The sequence below is a fragment of the Rattus rattus genome, chromosome 6 (genome assembly GCF_011064425.1).
Source record: "Rattus rattus isolate New Zealand chromosome 6, Rrattus_CSIRO_v1, whole genome shotgun sequence".
Classification (NCBI taxonomy): domain Eukaryota; kingdom Metazoa; phylum Chordata; class Mammalia; order Rodentia; family Muridae; genus Rattus; species Rattus rattus.
Genome location: NC_046159.1, coordinates 153,657,199 through 153,685,085, shown reverse-complemented (window position 1 = coordinate 153,685,085; position 27,887 = coordinate 153,657,199). Strand labels below are relative to the sequence as shown.

The following is a 27,887-nucleotide window of genomic DNA, read 5'->3' as shown; positions in this document are numbered from 1 at the left end:
GACGGGAAGCCCAGGCTTTACTCTGGCCTGAAGGGAGGCCTCCCGAGGCCTGCTCTGCCTAGGCTCATCCCATGCCAGGCCCTTTGGAGTGTTGTCTGGGTAGGCCTCTTAGGACCAGGTAATGGCCAGAAATGAAAGCCCTGGCACCTGTCAGGCAGGGCCTCCCTGACACCGTGTGCAGTTTTAAAGATGGGCTAGGGACCCTCCGAGGCTAGCCCAGAGGCTCTGGGCGGGGGTCGGGGGGAGGTGGGGCTGGCCCACGTGCTGTGCTCGAGGGGCTTCACAGGAGAACTCATTAGCCCCACAGTGGGGTGGTGACAGAGATGGATTCTGGTGACAGCTGTGTGCTGGAGCCACGCAGTGAGGGAAGAAGGAGAAAGGAGGGTTGGGAGAGCTGCCACAGGGGCCACATTATGATCCTGGAACACCCATGTCGCCATGGCTGGGCGTAAGTTATGTGTTCTTCAGACTAGAGCCTTCTACTACTCCTTAGGCCAAACTCAACGTCCCGGCTCCCTGTCACCGCTGGCCCAGGAGACCAGTGCCCTTCAGTGCCATGGCCAGCACAGACCCTTGTTCAGGTCTGGCTGGCAAGGGAAGGGAGGCTGGCCGCGACAGCCCGGCGGCGGCAGCACCGCTTACGTAGCTGCTGGGGAGCTTGCTCTACAGGAAGGGCAAATCCCAGCTCTTGTGCCCTTTCGAAACCACTAAGGTATGGTGCATTTTCAAAGGGAGCCCACGAGATCCCCGGAGTCTTCGGTCACAGCCCCTCGTCCCGACCCTTCTGAACTCACGTGCAGGCTGGGGTGGTAAGTAAGCAGCCCGTTGTCACACAGTGTCACATACTTCTTTTTCCACTCCTTGTTCAAGGATTTGCCGCTCCTTTTCAGCAGGATCCCCTAAGACCAGAGGTACGATTACAGATCAGGAGCCAGCCTGCGGGTCGCTGTGCCCCAGGGTTCCAACCAGAGACCAGCACAAAGGTCTCTTGGTTCTGATGCAGAGCCCAGGCAGCCCACAAGAGTCATGCTGTGGTCAGGTAACTCTTCACCCTGCTTCCTGCTGAGAGAATGCATCTGAGCAGAGGGGTGGAGGGCCTGCAGCCACACTAGAGAGCAGGTAACACACCTTCCCAAAGGCTTTATCCCCACTGGCCTTCCAGCAGGAAGCAGTTTGAGCCACTGTTAAACTAGAAGGCTCTACAAGAGAGAAGGGCAGCTGCTAGAGGCTTTGGTCTTCTACCACCCAAAGGAGCTCCAGGCAGCCCTGACTGTCCCAACAATGCCCCAGACCTTATGCTAGGTACCAAGAAGTCTAAGTCTCCCATTCAGCCACCAAACTTCCCATGTAAAGCAGTGAGAGGTCTCCTGTCGCCCAGTACCCCGTGTGGTTTATAAGCTCTCTACCACCAAGCTGTATTCCCAGTTTTCTTTCTACAACAGGCTCTGCCAGACTGCCTAGACTGGCTTCAGATCACTCTACAGTCCAGGTGAGCCTGGATCATCCCCCTGCATCTGCCTCTGAAGAGCCGAGGTTACAAGCCTACAGCACAAGGCCTAGCATGATATGCTCTTCAAGTAAAAGGCAAGGACATTTGTGTGGGCTGCTTTTAATAATTCTCAACAGCCAGCACAACACCCGGGCCAGAACCGTGCTCAGAGGTGTCTGTTGGAAGAACTGGACAAAGTGCCCCCAAGACAGGGCTGTGTGACATCAAGAGATGAAGGCGAGACACGGAACCTGTGGCAACACCCCCACGGCCTTCCTTCCTTCTCTCTGGGAGAAACCGCCTCTATACTCCCTTAAAGACGTCTTCGGAATCACCCCGAGATCACAGCACAGGAGAACCTGAGCGCCACAGCGCAACCCTAGTGGCTGGTCCCTCAAAGTCTCCAACTCAACATAGGTAGGAGAGGCATGTGGTTATGGTCACAAACTGGGACTCGGTGGGAGGAGTCTGACAGACATTGCTGAGAAGGGAGCAATGCTACTCTAGGCTGTCCATGGGGATAAAGGTGATAATAACCATATGTGGAGGCAAAAGCTGGCCCTGCCCTCAGTCAGTCGGCACAATGGTCACGGAGGGAGGGATGTCAGTGAGCAGGCCCAGCATCAGATTCCGTCATACACTGCCCTGTGAGTCCTTCCTGACCCAGTGGATGACGTGAAAACATGGAGGAAGGGGTGAGAATGCTGGCTCATTCCTGTAGCCCCAGAGCTTGAGAGACTGAGGCAGAAGGCCAATTAAAGAAAGGCCAGCCAGGGGCTGGGGATTTAGCTCAGTGGTAGAGCGCCACCTAGGAAGCGCAAGGCCCTGGGTTCGGTCCCCAGCTCCGAAAAAAAAAAAAAAAAAAAAAAAAAAAAAGGCCAGCCAGGGCTGGAGAGATGGCTCAGTGGTTAAGAGCACTGACTGCTCTTCTAGAGGTCCTGAGTTCAAATCCCAGCAACCACATGGTGGCTCACAACCATCTGTAATGGGATCTGATGCCATCTACTGGTGTGTCTGATGACAGCGACAGTGTATGCATATACAATAAATAAACAAATCTAAAAAGAAAAGAGGAAGGCCTGCCAGCATTGATTACATAAAAGGCAATTAGGGATTTACAAGTCATCTCACCCCTGGCCACTGGGGGGCGAGCGGGAGCCGAGGAAGGGTGATGACCCAGGGTAGCCTCATCAGCTCTAGTCTCCAGCTCCCACTTTTTGACAGTCCCATAACCCTGAAAACTCCCCTCCTTCCTCCTCCTTCTCCTCCCCCACCCCCAAGAAGCAACGCCATTGCAGTGGATGTAATAACACTTGTAGCACCCAGGACGTCCCTGCTTCCTTGATGGTGAGGTTTAGCCTTCAAACAGAGGCTCTGCAGACAAGGGGGTTTTTCTTTTACAAAAAAGCCGGTCATATAATATGTGAAGGGCTCTGAGAGGATCGCCTGGTGCCCTGTCTGTGGCTGTAGTGTTCCTGCCACAGGCGAGCTGTACAAGCAGAAGAGAGCCAAGGTCCTCCCTCTCCCTGACCCTCAGTAATGGCACCCAAGGGCAAGTGGCCTCTAAGGACAGACAGCCATCAGGAAGAGAAGAGAAGGGAGCCAGGTAGGAAAGGAGGCTACAGAGTCTCCTTGGAAACCCTCCTGTCACCAATGGTAGGCACTGCCTCTAAGCCCCAGGCCCAGTTCTCCTCCATGCCACCAGCTGGCTAAGTACATCGAAAAACCACAACAGCTCTTAGCCTGTCTGGACCAGAGCTGCCTAAAGACCACCAGACCTACCCAGGTCCTCCTCCACCCGGTTAGCGGGGTCAGAAGTCAGACTGCTGCGGAGGCAGCTCAGGAGGGGAGAGAAGCCCTTTAGCCCGACAAAACACCCGGCTCCCCTTCGCTTAATGAGGTTCTTCAGCAAAAGGCGTAGGCGGGGCGACCAGAGCTGGCTCACCAGCAGGCTAGAGGGTGGCAGAGCGACCCTAGCCCCAGCCCTATGCCCAGCCTTGCTGCCCCCACCCTCCAACCCGGGTTCCAAGAAGAAGAGAAGCTGTGGGGTTCCCACTCCCTCCCTGGCCGGCCGGCTGCGCACCGCGGAGCAGGAAGCAATCTGGGGCGGAATGGGAGCGGTGCGGAGGCGACAGCCCCCAGAGGACCCGTTCCCGCCGCCGCCTCCCTCCCAGCTCCGCCAGCCGACTTAATTGCGGAGTCCGGATTGATTGGGAATGCAAATGGCAACTGAAAAGCAATCTCCACTCCCAGCAGGAGCTAGGGGGAGGGGAAGGTACCGAAATGGTGAGCACAGGACAAGAGGGCGGGAAAGGGGAGGAGCCACGAATGTGGTACACTGATACCTAATGGGCGGGTGAGGTCAGGATAAGAGTGCTGCTCCTCAACCTTCATGGGCGGAGCCTCCCTAATGGGCAGCCCCCCTCCCCCAAATCCCCTGGACGAATCAAACCTACAGCACAAATGACAGACACAAGTCTGACAGCTACCAAAGCCTTAACGTAGGAGGGGCCTTCCTGAGAAGCTCAGGGAGTCTAATACTCAAGCGACCACCTGACTTCAAGGCTGTAAGGTGACAGACAAGACACCCTTTCCCTTTCACTGTTGCATGTGGGGGACTCAGAGAACAAATAATCCAGCCCCCCCGCCCCCGCTATTGCGGCCCCCAGAAAGGAAAGCCAGTGGGAGCTGAGGCAAGTGTTCAGTCACTCATCAATGTGTTCGGTGGGTATAACAGCTCCACACTGAAGGCCCCTGCCATCCTCCCCACCTCACTCAGGCTGAATGGCAGTGCACCAGCAGCTGAAGGCCCTGGCCTCCTGGGGTCACACTGGCACCCAGAGGAGCCAGAGGGAGGAGACTGACTCATTGCTGCCATTCTGTGCTCTCACCTGTTCAGGTCACTTCCCTCCCGGAGACTGGCCCAGTTGAAATGGTCCCTGGCAGACATAAATTCAATCAACAGACATGGCAGCTCACAGCTGTCTGTAGTTCCCGAGGATCTGACACCCTTACACAGACATACACGCAGACAAAACTCCAAGGCACATACAGTAAGCAAATACATCTTTAAATGAGCATAGAGTGCCCAGCCTTAATTGGAACATCAGAAATACAACCCTACACTTAAGGCATAGGGAAAACAGCAGGGGGAAGAAAGATGACCAAGATGGCGCCTTTTGGACATGACAGGGATCGGGGATGCTACTGAGGAAGTAGAACCAGATTTGTTCAAGAAATAACTCAGGTAGGCTACCTAAGCCTAGGCTCCAACTGTCTGTAGTTCCAGAGAATGAAGGCATATATATATATATATATAGATAGATAGATAGATAGATAGATAGATAGATATAGATATAGATATAGATATCCCCCGCCATGGGGTGCTGGGTCCTCTGGAAGGCCAGTGCTCTCACTTGCTGGGTCACCTCTCTCCTTCCTGCCACTCACTGATTCTCTGTTTTGACCAGGTGTGATCCACTATGCTGCTGAACTGTGATCCACTCGATCTGCTGCAAATGGAAGCTGCTTTGATCAGGAGCAAGATCTACTTACCAAGGAAGTGTGTGTGTGTGTGTGTGTGTGTGTGTGTGTGTGTGTGTGTGTGTGTGTAAGACAGTAATTGGGAATCAGTAGATAAGGAAAAAAGGAACAGAGATGCTCACAATAGTAAATCTGCATCAGTAAATCTCTCAGTGCTGCCTTTTTCTCAGGCTCTTTTTTGCTTGGTTGTGTTTTTGAGACAGAGTCTTACTATACTGCAGAGCCTGACCCGGGATTCCTTAAACAACCCAAGTTGGCTCAATTATAGACACCCCTGCCTCTGCCTCCAAAGTCCTGGGCTTACAGACATATTTCACCATCTGCACCTATGTTACTGACCCCAAGCCTTTTCCTTAGCTCAGAATCCAGGAGGCCCTCTTTCCAGGTTGCACCAAAGAACAACCATCAGGTCCTTAGCCAACTGAAGGCAGCAGGTGGCTCTCTGCTGCCCTCTAGTGGTAAGAGGGGAGGCAGCTGTCTGGGGACCAAGTTGTTGGGCCACAAGCTTCAGACCAAGATCACTTGGTAAAAAGGCAGGCAGGCGGCCTCGGGGGCGCTGAGAAGACTCAGTCCTGGGCTTAGGAGGAAAGTACTAACCTGCTTGATAGGGATGGCCCGGCCGCTCCCAATGCTGTCCACTTTACACTCTGCAGCTTTCTTCTCCCTGTCCGGGTCAGCACCTTTTCGAGACTGAAAGAGAAAAGAACAGGCGTGTTAGAGGTCTGGGGCCTTTTTGGTGAGTACTGCCTGCCTGCAGTTCTCCACCCTCCCGTTTTCCTCCCTCTCCTGGGCAGCCCTAACACTGGGTCCGGCCTGGGCGGCGGGTCGGGAAGGAACCGAGACACGAGTATTCCAATGGGTTTATTCTTACACACGGCACCATACAGAGCAGCACAGGTCACTGAGCCAGGCCCGCCCCTCACAAAGAGCAAGGACATGAAATACGGAGGGCGCAATGAGTGCGCAGCCCAGGGTCTGGAGTTTGTTAAGTGAAGGGAGGGGCGAGGAGAGGTGGCCCAGTGGGGCTGAGGGCTGGCCAGGAGCACAGGGCACGACAACCAGGGATAGCAAAGTCCAGAAGTGAGCGGGCAGGTGCTCGTTTGCGGCACAGACACCACATGGCACCGAGCGCGTCGGTGTGGCCCAAGGGGCACAGTGGATGGAGAGAGAGAGGAGAGAGGCCAGAAGAGGGCCTGCACCCTGCCAAGCTCCTGGGGCAGAGTCCACCCAAATGCGGATCCTAGGAAATGGGGAGGGGCCAAAAAGAGGGGGCAAGGCAAGCGCGGTGGCGGCGGCTTCCGGAGCAGGAGCAGGTACGGCAGAAGTCCATGCAGGAAGGAGCAGAGGAGGGGAGGGGCAGGAAAGCTCCCCCCAGGAGCAGCTGGGCCAGCGGGCTTGAGTGCCCCCGCCCCTCTGGGCCTCGTCGCTTTGGCCGGCCGGCGTGGGCCGAGCTCCCTTCTTCTCCATTCAGCGAGCCTGGCGCAGCATCCAGCCGGGCCTGGTCCCCCGGCAGCCCCCAGCGCGGGCTCCGGCGTTCCTAGCCTTCCCTGGGGGTAGGGTTAGTTACAAAGGTTCCTGTGGGTCTCTGGAGCGGGGAGCTCGGCGGCCGCTTCTCATCTGAGAGCAGTCCCAGGGCCCGGCCCGCCTCCGGCCCCGCACAGGGGGAATGTCCAGAGGTGCTGTGTATCACCACCTGGTCTTCTAATTTGGAAGGAGTTGGAAAGGCCTTTTTGTTGATGAAAAGTTGGAAACAGTGGCACATATCTGCAAATATCGAAAGAATAAAGATTTTGGCAAGTTATACTTCAGCCCCGCAAAAGTCGGTCAGCACTGGTGAGGGCAGAGACCCAGGCGCCTGGGGAGAGGCGGCAGCGGGATGAAGAGGAGGATGTGAGGAGGAGGAGGAGAGGAGAAGGAGAGGAGGAGGAGGCCGCCAACTGCTGGGCATTTGTGGCCCAGCAGTCCATGTCAGCAGGGAATGTTCACCACTCTGCTGCCCGGGCCCCATCCCTCCTGTATTCCCAGGCTGTCAGAGGCCGAGGGCACAGGGTCGGTCAGGACAAAGGACTACAACTGCGATGTGGGAGGAAGCCCAGCAGGGGGCACAAAGAACCCGGCCAAAATCTTTAGCAAAAGATTACACTGGTGCCCAGCAGCTCCACAGACAGCACCTGCCCGAATCCATACCCTCCAGGGCTAAAGCCCTCTGCCCCTTTGGCCCCAGGAGGAGGGAGGATGGCATTGCTGTCACTGGGTCTCCAGACTGAATGGCTGGTCAGGATGAGTGTGACGAAGCCTACCTCAGCCAGGCTGGTAAGCCAAGGGGCTGCCAACTACCAGAAAACCCAGAAGCCCAGAGTGGCGCCTCTCCATGAAGGATGGGAACTGGAACCAGGGCAAGAGTGGCAACAAATGAACACATGGAGTCATGAAGGGGAGACTGGGGGATCACAACCATGCCCAGCAAGGAGTCACCAGTCACAGAACAGGCAGCACACAACAGGGTCCCCCTGGAGCAGGTGTGACTCCTCAGGAGGGAGGAAGGAAGGCAACCCCAACAGCAATGATGGGGTGAATCTCCAAGACACCCACTGAGCTGACCACGACTTGAGGCTGTCTCAGGGACAATGGTGCAAGTGAGGTCACCATGGAAACGATGAGAGAAAAACTCAGGTCGCCACTGTGAAGATGGAGAGAAGGGAAGGGCCTGGGGGGAAGGCCGTGCTCTAAGCAGCAAGGGTGTGGTAGGGCAAGGCAGCACAGCTGAAGCAGGCAGGCAGCAGAGTACACATGGAGGGAGCCTGAAGGTACTGTGGCAAGGAGGCCATGGAGTCGGGCACAGCAGGCCAAGCAGGGAGGCAGGGACGCCCTGACGTTGAACCAGCCAGTGGGGGAAGGTGGGAGGAGGTTAAGAATGGAATCGAGGCAGTGGTGAGTGAGACAGGATGTTGATGCTGGGGAGTAGGCTGTGGAGGGTGCCAATGTGGTCACCCGAGGGCTTTACAGCAACGGTAACGGCAGCAGTGTGGACACAAGCCGGCAGCCACCACGGCTCTGCATATTCGATGGACGAACAGAGCAGAAAGGAGGAGCTGTGGGTCTCAGGGTGGGAGCTGTGTAAGCACAGTGCACCCCAGCAGCAGCAGCAGCAGCCGTCAGCACAAAGAGGCCAGTGAGCGCGCACATCAGGAGCCAACAGACAAAGGGATGCAGGGCAGAGGTATGTCGAGCAGGAGAGATGTGAGGATGGAGGATACAGGCCCAGGCCACGAGCCCAGCCCTGGCTCTCGAGAGAGGTGTGGAGTGATGCAGAGGGACGGCTGCTCACCCACCTTTTTTCTGCCCACAGCTCCTGGAACCGTCCAGCCAGAGCCCCACTCAAGGGCCACAGCAGGAGCAGGGAGGGGCATGGTGTGTGAAAACTGGGATGGGGAGCAGTGAGCTCAGGGGCCACAGAGCTGAGGGGTTGGCCCTGAGCAGGGAGTTCAGCGGACCCCGGGCAGGGGCATGAGGTTGGTAGGGAAGGGCAAGGAGCTCACAAGGAGACAGGACAAACCTGAGCGGGAGGCACGAGGCAGCGTGGTGAAGCCCAGGAAAAGATGGCTAAGCCTTTGTTAAACCAATCACAGCGGTGGGTGGGAAGCATGAATGTTCCCCTCGGCAGTGGGGTAACGGAAAAAGAGCCGGAAGGCGGACTGGGAAGCCTGGCTGGGCCTCTAGCTGGGCCAGCTAACCCTCTGTGTCGCCTTGGGCAAACAGCCTTCCGGCCTCCGGTTCATTAGCTGTTGAATCAAAGGGGGTCAGGGTAGTTAGGCCACCGAGTCCAAAGATCCCTCAAGCTGACACAGAAACTCTAGGTCTTGGGAGGGAGGGTGGGAGGGAGGGAGGGAAACTACAGGGTGAGCATGTACACAGGGCACAGTCTGAGGGGAGCCTGCCTGGGCTCAGAGGTATGGCCTGGAAGGTGCTGCGGGCTCAGTGAGGAGCCTCTAGGAGCCCTGTGTGTCTAGGTGTGAGAGCAACTGCATCCTCTTGACCTGGGGCTGCCTGCCCTCCTGCTCGGGAGCTCGGCGCAGCCCTGCCTGTGCGGTGATGGCATCTGGGCAGGGAGGAGGATGGGGCACGTACCGTGAAGATGTTAGAGCGCCGCTTGGACTGCTTGCGGATGGGCGTGGGGGTGGAAGAGGCAGCGATGGTCTCGATGCGCAGCTCCCGCTGACTGATGCTAGGGGTGGAGGGGACTGAGGAGGAGTAGTCGCTGAAGGCGCTGCCGCCGCCGTTCGTGGCCTAAGAACAGAGAGGGCTGCTGAGAGTGACCATGGGCGAGGGGCAGAGCACACTGCACCAGAGGCAGCAGAAGGGCCACAGAGGTGGTGTCACGGGGAGCTGGTGTGTCCTGGAGACCAAGGGAATCACGGTCCCCATGAGGAACTTTGCACCCTTGTTCCAGGGCTCTGAAAGGGGTTGGATGGGATGCGTCTGTGCCAACCTGAGAGCTAGGTCAGGAGCATAAGCTAACATTACCACATCAGAGACACAGTCTGAGAGTGAGCAAATGACAGCACCATGATCTGCAGGCGGCCTGGGACAGGAGGCTGGGGGCTGGGCTCAGGGTGTTGGGCAATCTGAGGTTTGCTTCAACAAAGTGCATGGCAGAGAAGGCACCAGAAGAGCCACAGGTGTAGTGCAGAACAGAGCAAAGGCTTCTGGGTATAATAAGCTACAGATGAGGAATGGAAAAGGAGGAAGAGAAAACCAACAAACACTCAAAGGATGGAGACAGAACATACACAAGTGTCTTCCCTAGACCAGAGAGATGATGTGTGGAAACCAGGCCTCGTTAGAGCACAGGCGCCATCTCCACACAATCTGGCCAAGGGACTGCAATGCACCCTGCCCTCAGCAGCCTCCCAAGGGTGGGGGCATCGCAGAGGCTCGGGCATTACCTTGGCCCTGCTGGTGGAGTAGATGTACCAATGAAGACATGAAGACCTTCTTCTCTCTCCCTCCTCACCCCCTCCTCCCTCTTCCTTCCATCAAGGGATGGTGTAAGAGTCCTAATGAGGGTCCTGACACTGAAACCAAACTGTCACTGGGAAGCACAGTGGCTGACCACAGACCGCTGTGGATGGCTCTGGGCTTGCAGCGAACAGCAGCGAAGCAGAGCAGGAAGGATGTATAGCTATGGAACCAAACACTGGTCTACATGTCAGGGCCAAAAAACTAAGCCAGCAATAGGCCCAGATATAGACAAATGTCCAAATGGTATGCTGGGTCCAAATTCAATGGCAGGAGCTGGCTCAGGGATTCTGTGCAGGGATTCTGCACATCCCACGCAGAGCTAAAGGCCAAACACCCTTGTAAGGGTGTGCTGCCCTTCTAATACAAAAGACTGCCACGGGGCAGAGGACCAGCATGGGTGCCTGGTGGCCTTGGGGCTGCATCCACCTCCTCCCCTGCACCTGCGACCAGGTGGAAGTGTTTGCCTATCAGAGAAGAAGGGGTCAGGCCTGCTTACCAAGGGCAGCGATGAGCACACCAGAAAGAACTTTCTGGTCCCTCCATGCCTGCTAACACATAAGGCTTCCATAAGCAGTAGTGTGGGAGACTAAGTGATGGAATTCAAAGAGCACATGTTTGTGATATCTTAGCTAGAGTAGTGAAGAGGGAAGACAGTGGAGTGAAGGGGACAGAAACCAGGGCAAGGAGCAGGAAAAGGCCAGACCGAAGCCAACCACACAGGCAACAGAAATGAAGCCACAAACAGCTGAGAGTTAGGAGAGATGAGCAAAGGTGAGATGACGCCACCGAGAGGTAGGACAAGGCAGACAAAACCAGGAAGTACAGGGAGGCAACCGCACCTGATTGATGTGCACAGCTGGGATGGAGGCAGCAGACACGGCCGAGTGGCTGGGTGAGTTGGGCAGGGACTTGCAGGGCCCGATGGCCAGCTGCTGCTTCTTCCGCAAGGCTACCACTTTCTGGGCCACTGCAGGGAATAGCAAAGTCAATTCTACTTGCTGGAGAGAGGGGTTCGAAGTCCAGGCTGGCAGCTCCCCAAGTACACTTAGCACTAACTGCTTGCCACAGAGCCACCCTATACCCAGCTCTGGGGTCCTGAGTTACCGTCCTGGAAGACTCGCTCCACATTGAGCCCATAGGTTGCGCATGTCTCATAGTAGGTACAGCGCTTCAGGTCTGTGGACAGCTTGCGGGCCCTGCTGTCATCAATGACCCGGGGATTGGCAGCACTGATAGCATCTGTTGGAAGATGGGAGTCATTCAGCTGGCTGAGAAGCAACAGAGGGCTATGCACTGGTGGGCCGGCAGAGGCCCAAGTGGGACGCACAGCATGGAGACCTCAGGTGCCTGGATCGTAATTCATTCTATTACTGTCTCTTTGAATGAAAACTGGCAAACCAATTACTTTAATGAGCCCTTGCTTGTACACTGAAAACAAGTGTGGACACAACCCAGTTTGGGGGACATGTCTATAATCCCAGATTTAGGAGGCTATAAGACAAGGTCAACTAGGGTCACAGGGAGAGACCATGTTTCAATAACAGTAACAATAATGACAACAATGAAAACTGTGGACACAATAATCATACAGAATTTGGGAATCATCGTGAGAAAAGCAAATTGAAGACCCCGTGTTTAAAGCCCATGGAGTTAAGAGCCTGTCACTGCTAGGCAGGAAGTGGGAGCTGGGGTCTCGTGGCCTGCTTATGGAGGCTTCACTAGTCTACCACCATACCCTGCCATACAGCATGCCCTGCCTCACCCTGCGTGCCCACCAGCACCATGGGCACCTCGCTGGCATTCCGGAAGCTGCAGAGACGCAGGAAGTAGTTGTACACTGTCTGGAAGCTGATTTCATCCTCCAGGCTGAACACAAACACCACCGCATCCACCCAGGCAGCAAACTGGGGAGATAAACAAGTCAGCACCCACTGGCCCCGATGAACTATGACACAAGGCAGGCAAGTCAGCAGGCGCATCACCTGGAGCTCAGGGGGGCCTCCTTCATCTCGGATCAGCAGCAGGTAACTCTGGCCATCCACCACAATCTCCTTTTTAAACCGACCCCCTAGGACAGAGTAGAGGTCAGGACCAAATGCAGAGAAGGGGAACATGGGGTGTGTGTGTGAGCAGAAGCCCCGGGTGCCCAGAGAGCATGGTGGAGGTGTGTGGGAAGAGTCCTGAGTTCCCAGGGGAGAAGGGAAGAGAATGGGCCAGGAGAGGCGCAAGAGCCCCGCACAGACACAATATGGAGGAAGAGACAGCCTATGGCCAGCCCAGCCTGTGATGCTCACCTTCAGGGGACTCTTCCTGGACGTAGGTCCCTGTCAGATACCGGTGAACCAAGGCGGATTTCCCACTAGACAGGTTCCCCACTATGCCCTGCAGAAGAGGAATGGGTAAAGCAGTGGTCAGATGGCATGAGGACAACCTGAGACTCGGGCTTAAGAGGAAGGAAGGAACATGCAAGTTGAAAAGTATAGAGGGACCCAGAAAAGGCCAGGGAGAGGGAGCAAGGCCACAGAGGAAAGGGTGGAAGTCAGGAGAACCAATGTCCAGCCAGACACAAAACCTAAAGCCAGGGCCCACCCAGCCATAGGGCCTCTGGGCTCCCATGGACCCACTCACCACTTTAAGCTCCGGCACAGAGCGGCTCAGGGTCCACTCCTGGCTGTTCACAAATGAGTCTGTGAAGACAGAGTCAATCCATCAGGGCCAAAGCAGTGTCCACAGACCTGCCCTAACCTTTGCAGCTGCCACTTACAATACTCCTCTCAGTCAAGGCCAGAGGACATTACTGTCCTCTGTGGAACCTTGATTCTCACCCTAGCTCACTAGGGAACAGACAAAGATAGTCTTCAGGGCAGGGCTGTGAGTTGAGGCTCATCCTGCCTGTTGCCCCTCCTAGTCCTCCTTTTTATGGTCCACATGAGCTCACCTGGCTTGGTGCCTGGATGCCTCTCACCCAGATGAGAGGCTACTTACTCCAGCAGGTCTCAGACCAGACCCAAAATGGGCAGGGCCCTGGCAAGGGGGACCAGTCTCCTTCCTGCGAGTAGGAACAGCTCACCCTTGGCAGGGTGGGGCCACCTACCACATTCCAGAGCCAGGATGAAGAGGGAGGAGCCTCACCTGGCCCTGTTCTGTAGAGGCAGGTCCAAGGAGGCACATCTACCAGGTCCTGCCAGGCCTTTTCCCCAGCACCTCTGCAGGAGAACCAACCTCCAGGCTCCCTTTTGTTATCCCACACTCAGCACCGCTAGCCTAGATTCAGACAGGGTCCTTGGGAAGGAAGCCTCTTGCTATTCAGTGCCCCTGACCTGATAGCCAGCATTCATCTCTTATTCCCCAGCAAGTTGTAGACAGCCTGGCCTGGGCTGGACTCCGTCTGGGCAGTACTTGCTGTCCTGCCCAGCTCCCACTCACTGGCCCAGCCCACAGATGTTTCACAGCATTATCTCATTCAAGGCCAGGATCAGTCCCTGACCTCAGCTCCAGAGGCAGCTAGGAAGAGAGGTCAGCCACCAGCTAAGAAACTCTCTAGTCTAGTGCTCCTTTCCTGAGCAGCCATATTGTACAGAAAGAAGATGTATAGAGAGCCACCGTAGAGCCACTATAGAAAGAGGATGGCACTGAAACGCAAGGATGCCATGTTAGGATGCTATGGGCAGTGCCATTGCCCGGAATCCTCTGCCATTGCCATCTCCTCTGGACACTTCCAGCGACCCTAAGCATACCAACTGGCCGGTAAGGGCGCTTGGGCCAGACCTAGCTTTTCCAGGCAACGCCCACTCGCCGGTCTCTATCAGGTAGGCTTCCGACACAAAGTGTTTTCAGCCAGACTTCAACCAGAAGCCACTACAAATTTGCACAGCGTTCCCCCTTACCGCTGTGCGCGCCCAGGAATCCTGGGGCTGGGGCTGCCCGGCGGCTCCACAGCGGCGCTGCGGGCGCGGGCTCCCTCCGGCGGAAGCGGCTGGTGAGCAGCTTCCAGAGGCTGGCGGCGGCGCGGGGGCGGCCAGGCTCCGGTGGTGGGCACGGGGTATCGGTGCCCAGCAAGTCTCGGCGACTGGGGAAGGTACCCAGGGAGCTGGCGTCGCCGTCGCTGCGGGTACGCGTGCGGGGTGGCCGGGCAAGAAGCCCGGACTCGGAGCGCCGGATCTCCTGGCCGCGGCGCAGACGGAAGCTAAAGCTCTTCCTGAGCGCGGACAGCCCGCGCCGGGGACTCTCTGCGCCGCGGCCGCTGCCACCACCACGGAACACCTGCCAGCGCTGGCTACTCCACAGCGACGCTCCTCGCAGGAAGCCCGAGCTTCCCGTGCGTCCAAGCCCTGTGCCCGGCGCCTCCGTAGCCGCCAGCTCTAGACGGTTCACCTCCAGGAACGTCATGCTGGTGGGCCGCGGCCTGGATGCCCTCTCTCCAGGACCGCGGCTGCGCCGGGTAGGCGCGGGGCTGAGCTCAGGACTGGGCGGCGGCGAGCCGGGCCGTTCTGAGGGCGCAGGGCCCCGACGGCCGTGGCGCGGGCGCAAGAGGCCGAGTAGTAGGCCGCGCGCACCAGAGGGCGCCGACCCCGGAGTCCCGGAGCACACGCTCCGTGGCCGCGCAGGCTGTTCGTGCGCGGCGCACAAGGCGGCCTGCAGGGCGGCGGCGGTCCGGTCGGCCGAGGCGCTGTGCAGGTCCAGCGAGTCGCAGACACTGAGGGCGCGGCGGCAGACGGCCGGCCGCTCCCCGCTGCAGCTTGCCCCGGGCGGCCAGCCCCGCTCCATGCTCAGGGCCCACAGGCGAAGGCCAGGCCCATGGCGAGGGACGCGGGGCTGGACCCGGGCCGGGGCCGCGGCCGGGGCGCACGGACCAACGGCCTCTAGGCACCTGGTGCGGGCCGATAGAGTCCCTCGACTCTTCCACTTGAGGCTGCAAGCCCAGACCTGGTAGGGCCTGAAGCCAGCCTAACCAGGAGAGGCAGCAAGTCTGGCCTGGAACACCCAGGAACGGCGGTGCAGGGCAGCCCCTGGGAGCCCTCAGAAAACAGGAAATTCCAGCCAGGGCTCCTCCTAAGACTGGGCAGGTAGGTGAGGAGTTGTCATTAAGAGCAGGCCAAATAAATAACAGTCCTCAAGCACTCCCAACAAGAGACACCGTTTTTTGCAGAAAAGTGAACCATTTTCTCTTTCTCCAAGGAGGGAGGACCAAGACCAAGGATTCCAGAGCCAACCAGATTCGTTAGAAGCCCAAATTCTGCAGGAGACAAGCAAATCTTTTGTCTTCTCTTAGCTTCAGACTTCTGGAGAATTTAACGAAGTAACCGTATTTCAGAGTTCCACTCTGATGTTTTTAAGGCTGAGAGGTGCTTGATGCTACAGCAGCTGCTGTTGATGACTAAGGACCCCTTTTTCCTTGGAGATAATAAAACTCAGAAGACACTGTTTTGCTTGGACTAGGCCAAAGGGCAGCAGAAAAAGCAAAAGGTAAACTTCAGTGCCCGGGAGAAACTCCTAAGCAGTAAGAGAATTTGTGGTACTCACCTGCCTGAGTTGACACTGCAAACTGAAACACCCCTAATTTTAGCCAGTGCCCTTCTGGCATCAGGGCTGTGGGCTGCACACAATCCCCAGATAACTCAGGTTCAGCCCAAGATGTGGCAAAAGCTCCATCTATGACTGATCCTGCACTGCCTTCATCACTCCTGACCCAGACATCAGCTTCCATCAGCCGCAGAAGACAACCACTGATACCAGGAACAGATTTGCTAGAAACCAGTTTAGGTTAGTGCTTGAGTGTCCCTGGAAACCCCAGGTTGCCTCCGCCCAGCCAGCCCAACTCCGTGTCCCTTTGAGCTTCAGAATCCCACGGTCTAGCAGACTAAACTAGAGAACTAGCAGACTAAAGGAGTAGCACATTCCTGAGGGGCTGGGGTTAGGGGAATGCCTGGGACGCAGGGCCCCTCCAATCAAGGTGCTCCCAGAAAGGAGAGCTGGAAACTTTCAAGTCCTGGGCTGGATCTCTCGGGCATGCCCTCTCGTGGGACTAGTTATTAAGAGTGGAGATGATGGCTGCTTCCCTGCTCCTTGTAGCAGAGGTAATAGGCAGCTCCATGAAGGAGCCTTTCCCAGGCTCTCAGGAAGGCCCAGGGACAGACAAAAGCCCAGCACTCTTTTTTCTTTTCTTTTTTTTAAAGATTTGTTTATTATTTATAAGTACACTGTAGTTGTCTTCCAACACACCAGAAGAGGGCATCAGATCCAATACAGATGGTTGTGAGCCACTATGTGGTTGCTGGGATTTGAGCTCAGGTCCTCTGGAAGAGCAGCCAGTGCTCTTAACCTCTGAGCCGGCTCTCCAGCCCATAACTCACAATTTCTAATGTAAGTTATCCATCATTCTTGAGCTACACCTTAACACTGCCAAGTTGGAGCTAGGGAGATGGTTCAGTGGTTAAGAGCACTAAATGTTCCTCCAAAGAACCAGGGTTCAATTCTTACTACCCACACGATAGCTTGCAATGGTCTGTGACTCCAAGATTTGACACCCTCACACACACAGACAATGTACATAAAAATAAATTACAAAAACAAAAAACAAAACCTGCTAGATCTGTGAGGGGTATTTTCTTGATTCACCTCTTGGCAATCCCTGGGCAGATGATTCTGAGAGCTACAGAAGGGTGGGCGGACAGAGGGTCCAGACTGTAACAAGGACATGCCCACAGAATCAACTGAGCAGGGCTCCCTCCCAGGGGCTTCCAGAGACTGAAGCACCAAACCAACCCTGTATGTGCGTGCCTGGCTGGTCTTCTGCATATGTTACAGCTGTGTAGCCTGGTGTTCTTGTGGGACTCCCAACAGTGGAGTGTGGGGGGGGGGGAATCTCTGACTCATTTGCCTGCTCTTGAGAGCCTCTTCCTCCTCCTGGGTTGCCTCACTTAGCCTTGACATGAGGGTTTTCGAATGGTCTTGTAACTTGTTAGCCTTTGTTCGGTTGATATCCCTGGGAGGTCTGCTCTGGTTTTTGAGTGAATCTGGATGAGAACGGATATGAGGGGAGGAACTGGAAGGGGTGGAGGGTGGGGAAACTGAGTTAGGAATGTGTGAGAGAACTAAAAAAAAGTGGGCTGGGCAAGCCACAGAAGCAGACCAGTAATTAGCATATGCCCTGCTTTACTTTCTGCCCTGACTTCCTTTGATGATGGATTGTGATGTGGAAGTATAAGCAAAGTAAGACTCCTTTCCAGGTTGGTTATGGTCATGATATTTATTCCAGCAACAGAAAGGCTAACTAGAACAGTTCCCTGCCTTCATCTATCTGTCCTGTCTATCCCACCCATAGGAACTATTTATTCTCCCACAAAAGAATAGGATGGCCCATTACAGCCTCATGCACTCACAATGAAAATGCAAGCACAGGACAGTAGCTAAGAAGCCAGTGTTTGAGGACTGAAGGGGGTGGAGTGGAGGACAAGGTGCCCAAAGGGTTGCTTCAGGAGTGGGTAGGACGGCACTAGTTGTGTATGCAGCCATACACCTGCCCTGAATGCTCTTGACAACCACACTGTCCCACACAGCCATCACCTACAAAGAGCAAGAAGGTTGTCCTTGAAAGCTCTGTGCTGGACTGTTGTAGAGGGTCAGAACCCCACAGACCCGGCCTCTCTCAGAGCAGCTGTTTTTTAAGTGCCAGGCTGTATCTGTCCTACAGAGGTTGCATGTATGGCTCTTTGAAAATTTCTGAAGGATTAGTGATGAATCCTGCAGAGGTGTAGGAACAGAGAACTCTTTAGGCAGAAAGAGAATGACCCCGTGAGCAGGGCTGAGACACACCTGGGAAAGAACACTGACTCCTTAGCAGAGGGGAAGGGCAGCTCTGCGTAACTCCCACAGGCATCCACCTGGTCTCAGTAACCTAGTCCTGCTACTGATGCCCTGATAATCACAAATGAGTGTCACAACCCACTTCATCTGCAAGAAATGGTGGCTGTCACTCTCTGAAGGACCAGCTTTTGCCTAGAGATCAAAGTTATGCAGCTAGCTTTCCCAGGAATGGCTGAGGCATTAGGTGTCTTCAGGTGTGAGCTCTCTCTGGCCACAAGGTGGCAGCAGAGCGTCTCCTGCACCAGGCATGCCCGCACCAGGGCCCTTGGGCTGGTCACACTCGGTGTCTGTTCCACTACCACGCCAATCCTGACTGTTCTATCGTCTCTCTCTCCAAAACGGGTTCCTCTGCCCAGTAAGCACCTTTGCCACTGCAGCAACTTCCTAATGGTGTCCTTACCCCATCTGCTAACACACTGACACCTGTATTCATGCCCACAAAGGTGTGCAACCTGCTAAAACCATGACCTTGTCACTGTCAACGGAGCCCTGCAGTCCCTGACACTGTATCGGTCCATGTCTCTGTGCCCCTGACCCTGGGGCTTGACCTCACCGACTCCACCCTCCCTCTACTGAACTATACAGTATCTACCCATCCCTTGTCCTTTTGGTCACTTGGAACTCAGTGGAACTGTCCCTCCCTTCAGTGACCCAACTCTCTCCACTCTGAGATGCCTTCCTCACCTGCATCCTGCTTCCCAGCGGGACCTCATAGAGTTCTGGCAACACATGAATTATGCACCAGAGCTCTTCCTGAAGGAGACAGTTCCTGGTGGGGACAGCCGGCTGAGACGGTAAGACAGTGCCATAATCCACATAACCCAAAGAAGAGCACAACTTGGCTCAAACTCACCCTCCAGCAGCAGTGGATTAGTGCTATCAACTTGGCAGGACCCAAAACCACCCAGGAACCCAACTTCTGAGCACTTCTGTGAAGAGGTCTCTAGATGGAGTTGCTGGAAAGACACATCCTAAATGTGGGTGGTGCCATTCGACAGGCTGGATCCCAGACGAAGAGTGGAGCCAGCAGTCTCTGCTCTTGCTTCCTGACTTCAGATGCAATGTGACCCACCAGCTGCCCCACATTCCTGCTGCTTGCCTCCCTACTTTAATTGACAGCACAGCCAAACGCTCCTGAACTTTCTCTTTGGTCATAGGAACACAGAAAGCAGATAATACAGACATGACTGTTGTGTGAGTACCTGCCCTCATGGCAAGTTTGCTGACCGCAGATACGGTGTGTAAGACAGAGAAAGCCCCTCTTCCCAGCTCAAACTGTCACAGAACCATGGTGGCATCCTGGAGCCTGGTGGGCAGCAGGTGAGCAGTGACCAGTGCAACCCCGCTGGGTAAGAAAGGGTGGTATAAACATGAATGATTAAAACCAGGGCCAGGGGGCTGGAGAGATGGCTCAGTGGTTAAGAGCACCGACTGCTCTTCCAGAGGTCCTGAGTTCAAATCCCAGCAACCACATGGTGGCTCACAACCATCTGTAATGAGATCTGATATCTTCTGGTGTGTCTGACAGTTACAGTGTACTCATGAATAAAATAAACAAATCTTTAAAAAAAAAAAACAAAACAAAAACCAGGGCCAGGGGGTTGGGGATTTAGCTCAGTGGTAGAGCGCTTGCCTAGCAAGCGCAAGGCCCTGGGTTCGGTCCCCAGCTCCGAAAAAAAGAAAAGAAGAAAAACAAAAAACAAAAAACAAAAAAAACCAAACCAGGATGCCCAATAGGCTAGGTAGAAACTCAGGTCAAGGGCTACAGTTCACATGTGCCAGGCCAGCCAAGCCAGCTGGTCCCTCTACCTCCCAAGCCTGGGCCCTGGAGATTGAGGCCCTGAAGTAGGTCTAAGACATAACGTGAAAACAGCGGTGTTGTGTTTGTACTTAAGACTGCAGTGGGGTAGGCACCCGACCTGACAATGTCCTTATAGAAAAAGGGACGTTTGGTCTAACTATGTAGAGAAATGCTAATATAAGTCTTCACAGTGGAGCTAGAGGTGTGAGTCAGTGTTTGTCCAGTATGCACAAGGCCTGAGACTGGTCCCCAGCACAGCACCACCCAGCCATTTAAGGCACACCTGTCATCCCAGTACTCAGAAGGAGAAGAAGATCAAGACCATTCTCAGCTACATAGTGAGTGGAGGCCAGCCTGGCCACATAAGACCCTGTCTTTAAAACCTAGAGACACAAGAAGATGGCCATCTATAAACATAAGTCAAGGAGAAGCCTGTGGCAGATGTGTTCCTAGTACCTTCAGAAGCAGGGTGGCCCTGCTGACACCTTGATCCCATCAGACTTTTGCATTCCTAAAATAAGACGATAAATTGATATCTGGCTCATGGTAATTTGTTATGATTCGTTGACCAAGGAAAGTACAAAAGGATCCTATAGAAAAGCTCTGAGTTGGGGTAGTTTTAGGAGGCTACCAGGCCCCTGCAGCCTGGCACTATTTCAGCTCAGAAGCTGCAGCCTAGTCTTTTGGAGGGGGTAACTATGATGCTCTGAGAGGGAAGTGAATTGTCTAAGGTTGCACAGCCTGTGGGTGCTAGAGCCCAGAACAGGCCCAGAACTTCAGATCCCATGGTCAAGCCTCGAGCTTCCGAGCGCACAAACACACATACACACACACGCACACACACATGCACTTCTACATGTACTCCCACAAACGTGCATGCTCACACTGTAGAGGACTGACCTGCTGGTTCCTCTCTATCCCAAACCCTTCTGATCCTGAAGGGAGTGACTTTGCAGCAGCAACCCTCACCTATTGCTTTCTCTCATGTGTTTTTTAAAATGGTTTCTTCCTTCAGAAGACTGAAGCCAGCCAGACATGGGCTCCTGTTATAATCCTAACCCGGAGGGTCCTAGGCTGAGGCAGGACTGCCATGACTGTCTTTAAAAAGGACGGAAGTTTCATGATTAAAATTCTGCTCCACTTAGCTGCATGTGTTTCTGTTTCTCTCTTTTCGCCGTCTGGCAATGGTATTAAACCCAGAGCGTGGTTCTCAAACAGTGGGCCACAGCTCTTCTGGGAGTCAAACGAACCTTCTATATGGTGCCCTATAAGACCATCAGAAAACACAATTACGGAGGTTGGGGATTTAGCTCAGTGGTAGAGCGCTTGCCTAGCAAGTGCAAGGCCCTGGGTTCGGTCCCCAGCTCTGAAAAAAAAAGAAAAAAGAAAAAAAAAAAAGAAAACACAATTACATTATTATTCAGAAAAGTAGCAAAATTACAGTTATGAAGTAGCAATGAAAATAATTATTTTTTTTTTAATCTTTTTTTTTTCCCGGAGCTGAGCACCGAACCCAGGGCCTGCTCTATCACTGAGCTAAATCCCCAACCCCTGAAAATAATTCTTATGATTGGGGGTCACCATACCACAAGGCTGCAGCATCAGGAAGGTTGAGAACACTGACCCAGGACCTCATGCATCCTGGGCAAAGGCTTTATCACCTAACTGTCAGTTTCTCAATGGGTTCTAAACCCTTCCATTTATCATCTCTTCATTTTGTTCAGAATTTTTGAGACAGGGTAACAAGTCCCAAGCCAGCCATGGCTATATGATTAAAGACCCTGTCTCAAAAAGTAGAGGGTTTGCAGGTAAAGCTAGAGTTCAGTCAGCAGACCATTTGTCTAGGTGCACAAAAAAGACCTGGGTTCAACCCTTAGCACCCATACCATAAACCCTCATGATGGTATATACTTAAAATCCTAACACTTGAGAGGCAGGAGGATCAGTTCAAGGTCATTCCCAGCTACACAGATATTATGGGACTCACTCAGTCATCCACCAGAAAGGTAGCATGGACCCTTGCTACAGGTGCACACAGACACGCACACACATACACATGCACACACCATAGAACCTTGCAGCTCTGCTGTGTGGACAGGGCATCCGGTGGCTCTATCTCCCTGGATGTGTGCTGCTCTGATTGGAGAACATCTTTTCATGGTGACTGACTACATGAGTTTCTTGTTCACGTCTCTCTCATCCTATTCTTTGCTTGCCTTTCTCTTGGGTTTTTCAAACCTGTTTCTTAACACCTCGTAGAAGCTCTCTGCAGGAGGGAGCATGTTAGCTGCTTATCCAGTACACGTACACTGTGTGATGAGAGACGTAATTATACTGACAGACTTGTAACGGATTAGAACATATGAACACGCCACCAGCCATCCGCCAGATGGGAGTGGTATTTGTTGAGGGAAGGTAGTTTGTTGAGGGAAGCAGTCTATCCACTGACACCCAGAAAGACTACAGACACAAGGAAGGATCATCGAGGCACACTAATGCCATGGGGTAAGGACTACATATACTTTATTTCCAGGGTATGGACATAAGCCTCTACAACCTAGCTTATCAACACAGGACAGGGGATGAGCTCTAGGTAGCCACTACCTACCTCACTGTCTCGAATACTCTGCCATGATGATCAGATAGCCTAAGGCACTTTTTTTTTTTTTTTTTTTTTTTAAAAAACCTCTACACTTCAGTTTCTCCACTTACAAAATGGAGTCAATAATACCTTGGGAAAATGATCTAAAGCTCACACTGTTAGGAGAATGGCAGGTGTGACGGGTAATGTCAGGACTAACCCAAGTGCCAGACCAAAGTCCCTTTCTCATTGCTGTTCTGCACGGTAGTGATGGTCCTGACGGCCCAGCTCAGAACCCTGCAGCCCTCACCAGCCACAGCAAGAGCTGCCAGTCTTGTGACATCTGCAGCATGAACACCGAGGCGCTGGGGTGAGGGCGGCACGTTTATGTGGATTTAAGCACATCATGGCAGCAATTCTCACAATCACATCACACTCGTGAACCTGTCTGCCGGGCCTGTCAAGGCTGCAGCCACCAGCAACACCTACTGAGCCACCCTGCCCTAGGGCCACCCCGGTGCCCCTGGGATTCTGAAAGCACAGTGTCTCTTGATGGCAGTTCACCATCACACTACACACGTGCCCACCTCCTGCTTACAGCAGTAGCGAGCGCTCACGCTCACGCTCACGCTCACACTTCCAACATGGGGGCCCAGACCAGTCCTTGCATTCTAGCCTGCCCCAGAAACAGACTGTACTATTGGTCAAGTTCGGGGCACTTTGAAAGAAAAGGCTGTGGTACTGTTGTCCAATGTTTGGACTTTACCGCTGTCAGCCCTGTTTCCCCTACGGTCTCCTCCTCCTGGACTATACCAGACCACCCCAGCTTCCTGGGCAGAAAGGGAGGGGGCAGTCAAACAGAGTATCCAGGAAGTGAGTCTCTGCCAAGCTCCCTGAGATGCTGGCCCCACTCTCCTGGATTTGGCCCTATTCTAGGCCCTACTATGAGGAAGAGGTCAACTCTTCTCCCTGTCCTACCCCAAACACCATCAAAGTCTACTGCTTAACAAGGCCCATGAGATGTGTCCCCATCAGCAGGCCACAATATTTCAAAGGAGATCTCACAGCTCAGAGAAAGGAAGATGCCAGCACATACTTGAGATGGCCCCGTCTGTCCTCAGAGGTCTGAGGGTGCATGTGTAGCCAGGACTTGAGTCTGGGCCTGGTCTCTACCCCTCTTCCCTGGATTGATGGCGTGGGCGATTCTCTCTGCATCTGATACTCAAATACTCAGAGGGTCTTTGTGGGGCTCATTGTCTGCACCCCACACAGAAAGATTACACCATTCTGTAAGCTTCCTCTTTCTCTTGATAGCTCCATGGTAACCCTTAGCCCCTGGCGTACAGCTCCTAGCTTATTACTCATCTCCATGTAGCTAGGACCAAACAAGGACAGCACCCTGCATCCTACAAGCTGTCCTCCCAGTACCACCCTAAGGCCTGGGCTGGCCTGAGCTCAAAAGCAGGGCTCTTGTGATTTCTGAGCCCAATTCTGAGTCCTCAGAGGGCACTCTTTCCCTACTTATATCTTTCCCTAGCCACTGGTCCTGCTTAAGATGGACCACAGTTCCTGGGCTAGTCCAAAACTCATGAGTGGCCAGTCCTGTTGGTGCACACCTTTAATTCCAGCACTTGGGAGGCAGGGGCAGACAGATCTCTGATTCTGAGGCCAGCCTGGTCTACACAGTGAGTTCCAAGACAGCCAGGGCTATGTAGAAACCTTGTTCTCGGGCTGGAGAGATGGCTCAGTGGTTAAGAGCACTGACTGCTCTTCCAGAGGTCCTGAGTTCAAATCCCAGCAACCACATGGTAGCTCACAACCATCTGTAATGAGAACTGATGCCCTCTTCTGGTGTGCCTGATGACAGCTACAGTGTACTCATATACATAAAATAAATAAATCTTTTTTTTTTTTTTTGGTTCTTTTTTTTAGAGCTGGGGACCGAACCCAGGGCCTTGCGCTTCCTAGGCAAGCACTCTACCACTGAGCTAAATCCCCAACCCTTAAATAAATAAATCTTAAAAAAAAAAACAACCTTGTCTCAAACAAAACAAAAACTATAACAACAACAACAACAAAACAAAACCCAACACAACCGTTAGCGCTCGCACCACAGAGAGGGCATGAGTCAGAAGACCTGCTGCTCTGCAGAGCACACAGGCCATGGTCAATGGCCTGCCTCTCCGCCTCAGCCCATACAGAAGATGATGCACAGGCCCTTGACCTGGTAGCTGGAAAAACCCACGCTCACTGCCCTGGCTGCGACTGGCCTGGGAGCCCTCTCAACTACTCCAGAGCAGTCCTGGCCCGTGACTTAGGAGGCCTCTCCTCCACTGTGCCCCAGGAGCAGGCTCGGGAGGCTCAGGCTCCTCTGACCTAATGTGGAATCATGAAGGGTCCTTGGAGAAAGCTTCATATCACGCAGAGAGGACAGGAGGGGAAGCTGGGCGTGGCTGGGCAGTTCTGCCATAGGCACAGGGCTCAGGCTCCATCAGGAAGTAGAAGTCAAACAGACACAAGGACATAGTACATGGCAGCTAGGATCAGCAACAGCTGCTCCAGGTCACTGAGAATTAGAGTGGGGAAGGTTACTACTGTATTTGAGGAGAGAGGGGATAAAGTGAGCAGAGTGAACCCAGCTGGGTAAGGGGCTGCCAGAAGGAGCCAAATTGTGGGACCCACAGCAAGCAAGGCGTGCTAAGACAATGTGCTAATACGAGTGAGGGGCTGGATGAGAAAACTGATGGTTGACTTGGGGGTGGAGCACTGATGCTGGACAGCCAGGCTCATTCTAACAGTGTGCAAGGACTGCCTGCTGCCACTCGGGAGAACTCCTCCCACACATAGAAGGACAGTGGCCTGTCTGTCCTCCACGAGTTATAGGGGCTCAAGTCCTACACAGAAGTAGATGCACCTAGAATCTTCTGACCTGCTAGGTCTAGCAGGAAGCCGGCTCTAGACTCTGGGCCAGATACACTGAGGACCTGAGTGTGTTAAACAGGCTCAGGACCGCATCTCCCCTAACAGTGACAGACAAAGATGGCGAGAATAAGTTCTTAACCAGACAATCACTTCAAACCTCGTCAACATGGGCTGAAGGAGGCATGGGGTATCATGTTGAGTGTCATACATGGCCTGGGATAACAGGGTCCAACTCACCCATAGGCCCCATTAGTTCCTGGGTTCCAACATGGGGACAAGAGGAGTCCCCTGCAGCATCTGTATTTACTGCTGCAGTACTCTGAGATACTCGGTTTCCTGGTTCAGTACCCTGTCCTTTATTACGGAGGCTGGGGAGAACAAGACATACTTCTAGGCTTTCAAAAGATATACAGGGCTGAACAAAAATGGTGCGGGGGGTGTAGTGAGATGGCTCAATAGAGGTAAAGATGTTTGCAACCAAGCAGGATGACCTGAATTAAATAAATCCACAGTACACATGATGAAACAAAGAACTGACCCAAAGTTGTTCTCTTATTTCTGCATGGGCACATACGTGTGTATACACACGCACACACAAATACATACATGCAAAAAAAAAAAAAACCCTACTAGGCATATGTAATGTTTTTAAGTGGATGTATTTGTCATTCGTCACCTTGGTGGGTGCTCAGTAGATAAATATGAATTAGCTAGGGCGTGGTAGCACCTGCCTGTTATTGCAAGCCCTGGCCACATTGAGGCAGGACGGCTGTGGGCTGTGTGGTTGAGACCATCAATGGTACGGGAGGGAGATCCTGTGATGTCCTCCCAACATAAAAGCACAAACATGAGGAGCTAGAGAAAGTTATCAGTTCTAAGAGCATGCGCTGCTCTTGTAGAAGACCTGGCTTTAGTTCCTGGTCTCTCTCACATGGAGCAGCTCACGACTTCTGTGATTCTAGGGAGTTCAACGCCCATTTCTGGCCCCCACGAACACTTGCACACCGATGCACATCATTTATGTATACTCAAGCCTACACACAGATATCCACAATAAAAGTAAGATAAACCTTTAAAGTGAAAAGAGAAGCAGAAGCTAACCAGATGACTGAAGGAAGACGGAGATCTATAGAAAAGGCACATTTATGTCTGCATTCTAAACTCAAGGCCGGCGCTGAGACGTATATTAAAGCACCGACATGCTCACATGCTCATGTTTTCAACTTTCACAGCCAAGCAGAATACTCTACCTTATAGTTTACAAGGTCAACAGCACAGTGGTTTGAATGAGAAATGTTCCCAACTGGTGGTGCTGTTTGGGAAGGTATAGTAGGTGTCACTGGGGTGGGCTTTGACATCATGCAGCCTCTTCTCTGTACCCTCTCTGCTCTGTGCCTGGGTTTGAAGAGCTCCCAGCTTCCTGCTGCCATGCCTCCTCTCCATGACGGACTTGTATCCTCTGAATAAGCCCAAATAACCTGTTCCATGTATAAGTTGTACTGGGCATGATGTTCTATCATAGAAGTAGAAAAGTAACTCAGACATATTGTTTTCAGGCTGGAGAGATGGCTCAGTGGGTAAGAGTACTGACTGCTCTTCCAGAGGTCCTGAGTTCAGTTCCCAGCAACCACATGGTGGCTCACAACCCTCTGTAATAGGATCTGATGTCCTCTTCCGGTGTGTCTGAAGACAGCTACAGTATACTCATGTATGTAAAGTAAATAAATATTAAATAGCAAAAAAGACATTGTTTTTTTTTTTTTTTTTTTTTTTTCTTTTTTTTTTTCGGAGCTGGGGACCGAACCCAGGGCCTTAGCGCTTCCTAGGCAAGCGCTCTACCACTGAGCTAAATCCCCAACCCGACATTGTTTTCTTGTACCATGAAAATCAGCCACATTATCTACTGGGCACTCAGGCCTAGGGATGTAGCTCCTTAGGTAGAAAACATTTTTAGCATGCACACGGTCTTGGTTCAAGCTAGGGAGCTACACATAAAGAAAGCATGGTGGTATACATCTGTGATCTCAGTACTTGGGAGGTAGAGGCAGGAAGATCAGAGGATAGCCTCAGAGGCCTTACTGACGTTACTGATTAAAGAGGCTTCCATCTAGAGGTAAAACCAGCAAAAGCAAGTGCTGCAGACACACAAAAGAGAGCCCAGAGCTCAGATGCACAAATGTCACAGCTACATCAGATTCAAAAGCAAGCGGTAGGGCTCGTGGTACCCCACCTGTGGCAAGAAGGGGAGCTAGGGAAAGAAAAGGGAACACTGTCTAACAAAACACCAGGCACCACTGTGGTCAGGATCAGGGCCTCAGCCACATCAGGGGCCAGCCCTGTCAGCCCTGCGTCAAGCACAATGGACCAATGCGCTGACGAAAACAGTGCGGGGCAGAGGGGCTGACTCTCAAACACAGAAACAGTTAAGAAAAATCAATACTAAGAGAGATTAAACTTATTTTAAGCCTGAACAGATCCTGGAGTGACGAACCAAAGGAACCTGCACAAAGGACGGAATTAAATCAAAAGAGAATAAATGACACTGTGTGTGTGTGCGTGCGTGTACATGTGCGTGCTGTGATATGCCAGGACTCTATTCGATAAACAAGTGTTCTACCCTCAGCCCAACAAAACTTTAATGATTCTTACTACTAAAGCCAATC

At 53.3% G+C, this 27,887-nt stretch overlaps 1 protein-coding gene across 6 annotated transcripts in view; it reads right to left on the bottom strand.

The window, feature by feature from the left end:
- Agap3 (ArfGAP with GTPase domain, ankyrin repeat and PH domain 3) overlaps nucleotides 1–27,887 on the bottom strand; it is a 50,577-nt gene that overhangs the window by 13,176 nt on the left and 9,514 nt on the right. For 2 of the 6 annotated variants that reach the window (XM_032907141.1, XM_032907137.1), the window contains exons 2-10: nucleotides 12,683–12,741; nucleotides 12,349–12,436; nucleotides 12,037–12,122; nucleotides 11,817–11,958; nucleotides 11,159–11,293; nucleotides 10,894–11,021; nucleotides 9,161–9,319; nucleotides 5,630–5,722; nucleotides 795–899 (exon numbers count right to left, since the gene is read on the bottom strand). In XM_032907141.1, the coding sequence (XP_032763032.1) occupies nucleotides 795–899; nucleotides 5,630–5,722; nucleotides 9,161–9,319; nucleotides 10,894–11,021; nucleotides 11,159–11,293; nucleotides 11,817–11,958; nucleotides 12,037–12,122; nucleotides 12,349–12,436; nucleotides 12,683–12,741 (995 nt within the window). Of the gene's footprint in view, nucleotides 1–794; nucleotides 900–5,629; nucleotides 5,723–5,880; nucleotides 6,797–9,160; nucleotides 9,320–10,893; nucleotides 11,022–11,158; nucleotides 11,294–11,816; nucleotides 11,959–12,036; nucleotides 12,123–12,348; nucleotides 12,437–12,682; nucleotides 12,742–13,941; nucleotides 15,838–27,887 lie in introns of those variants that run through there. The other 4 variants (XM_032907142.1, XM_032907136.1, XM_032907138.1 and 1 more) reach the window with 4 other exon arrangements.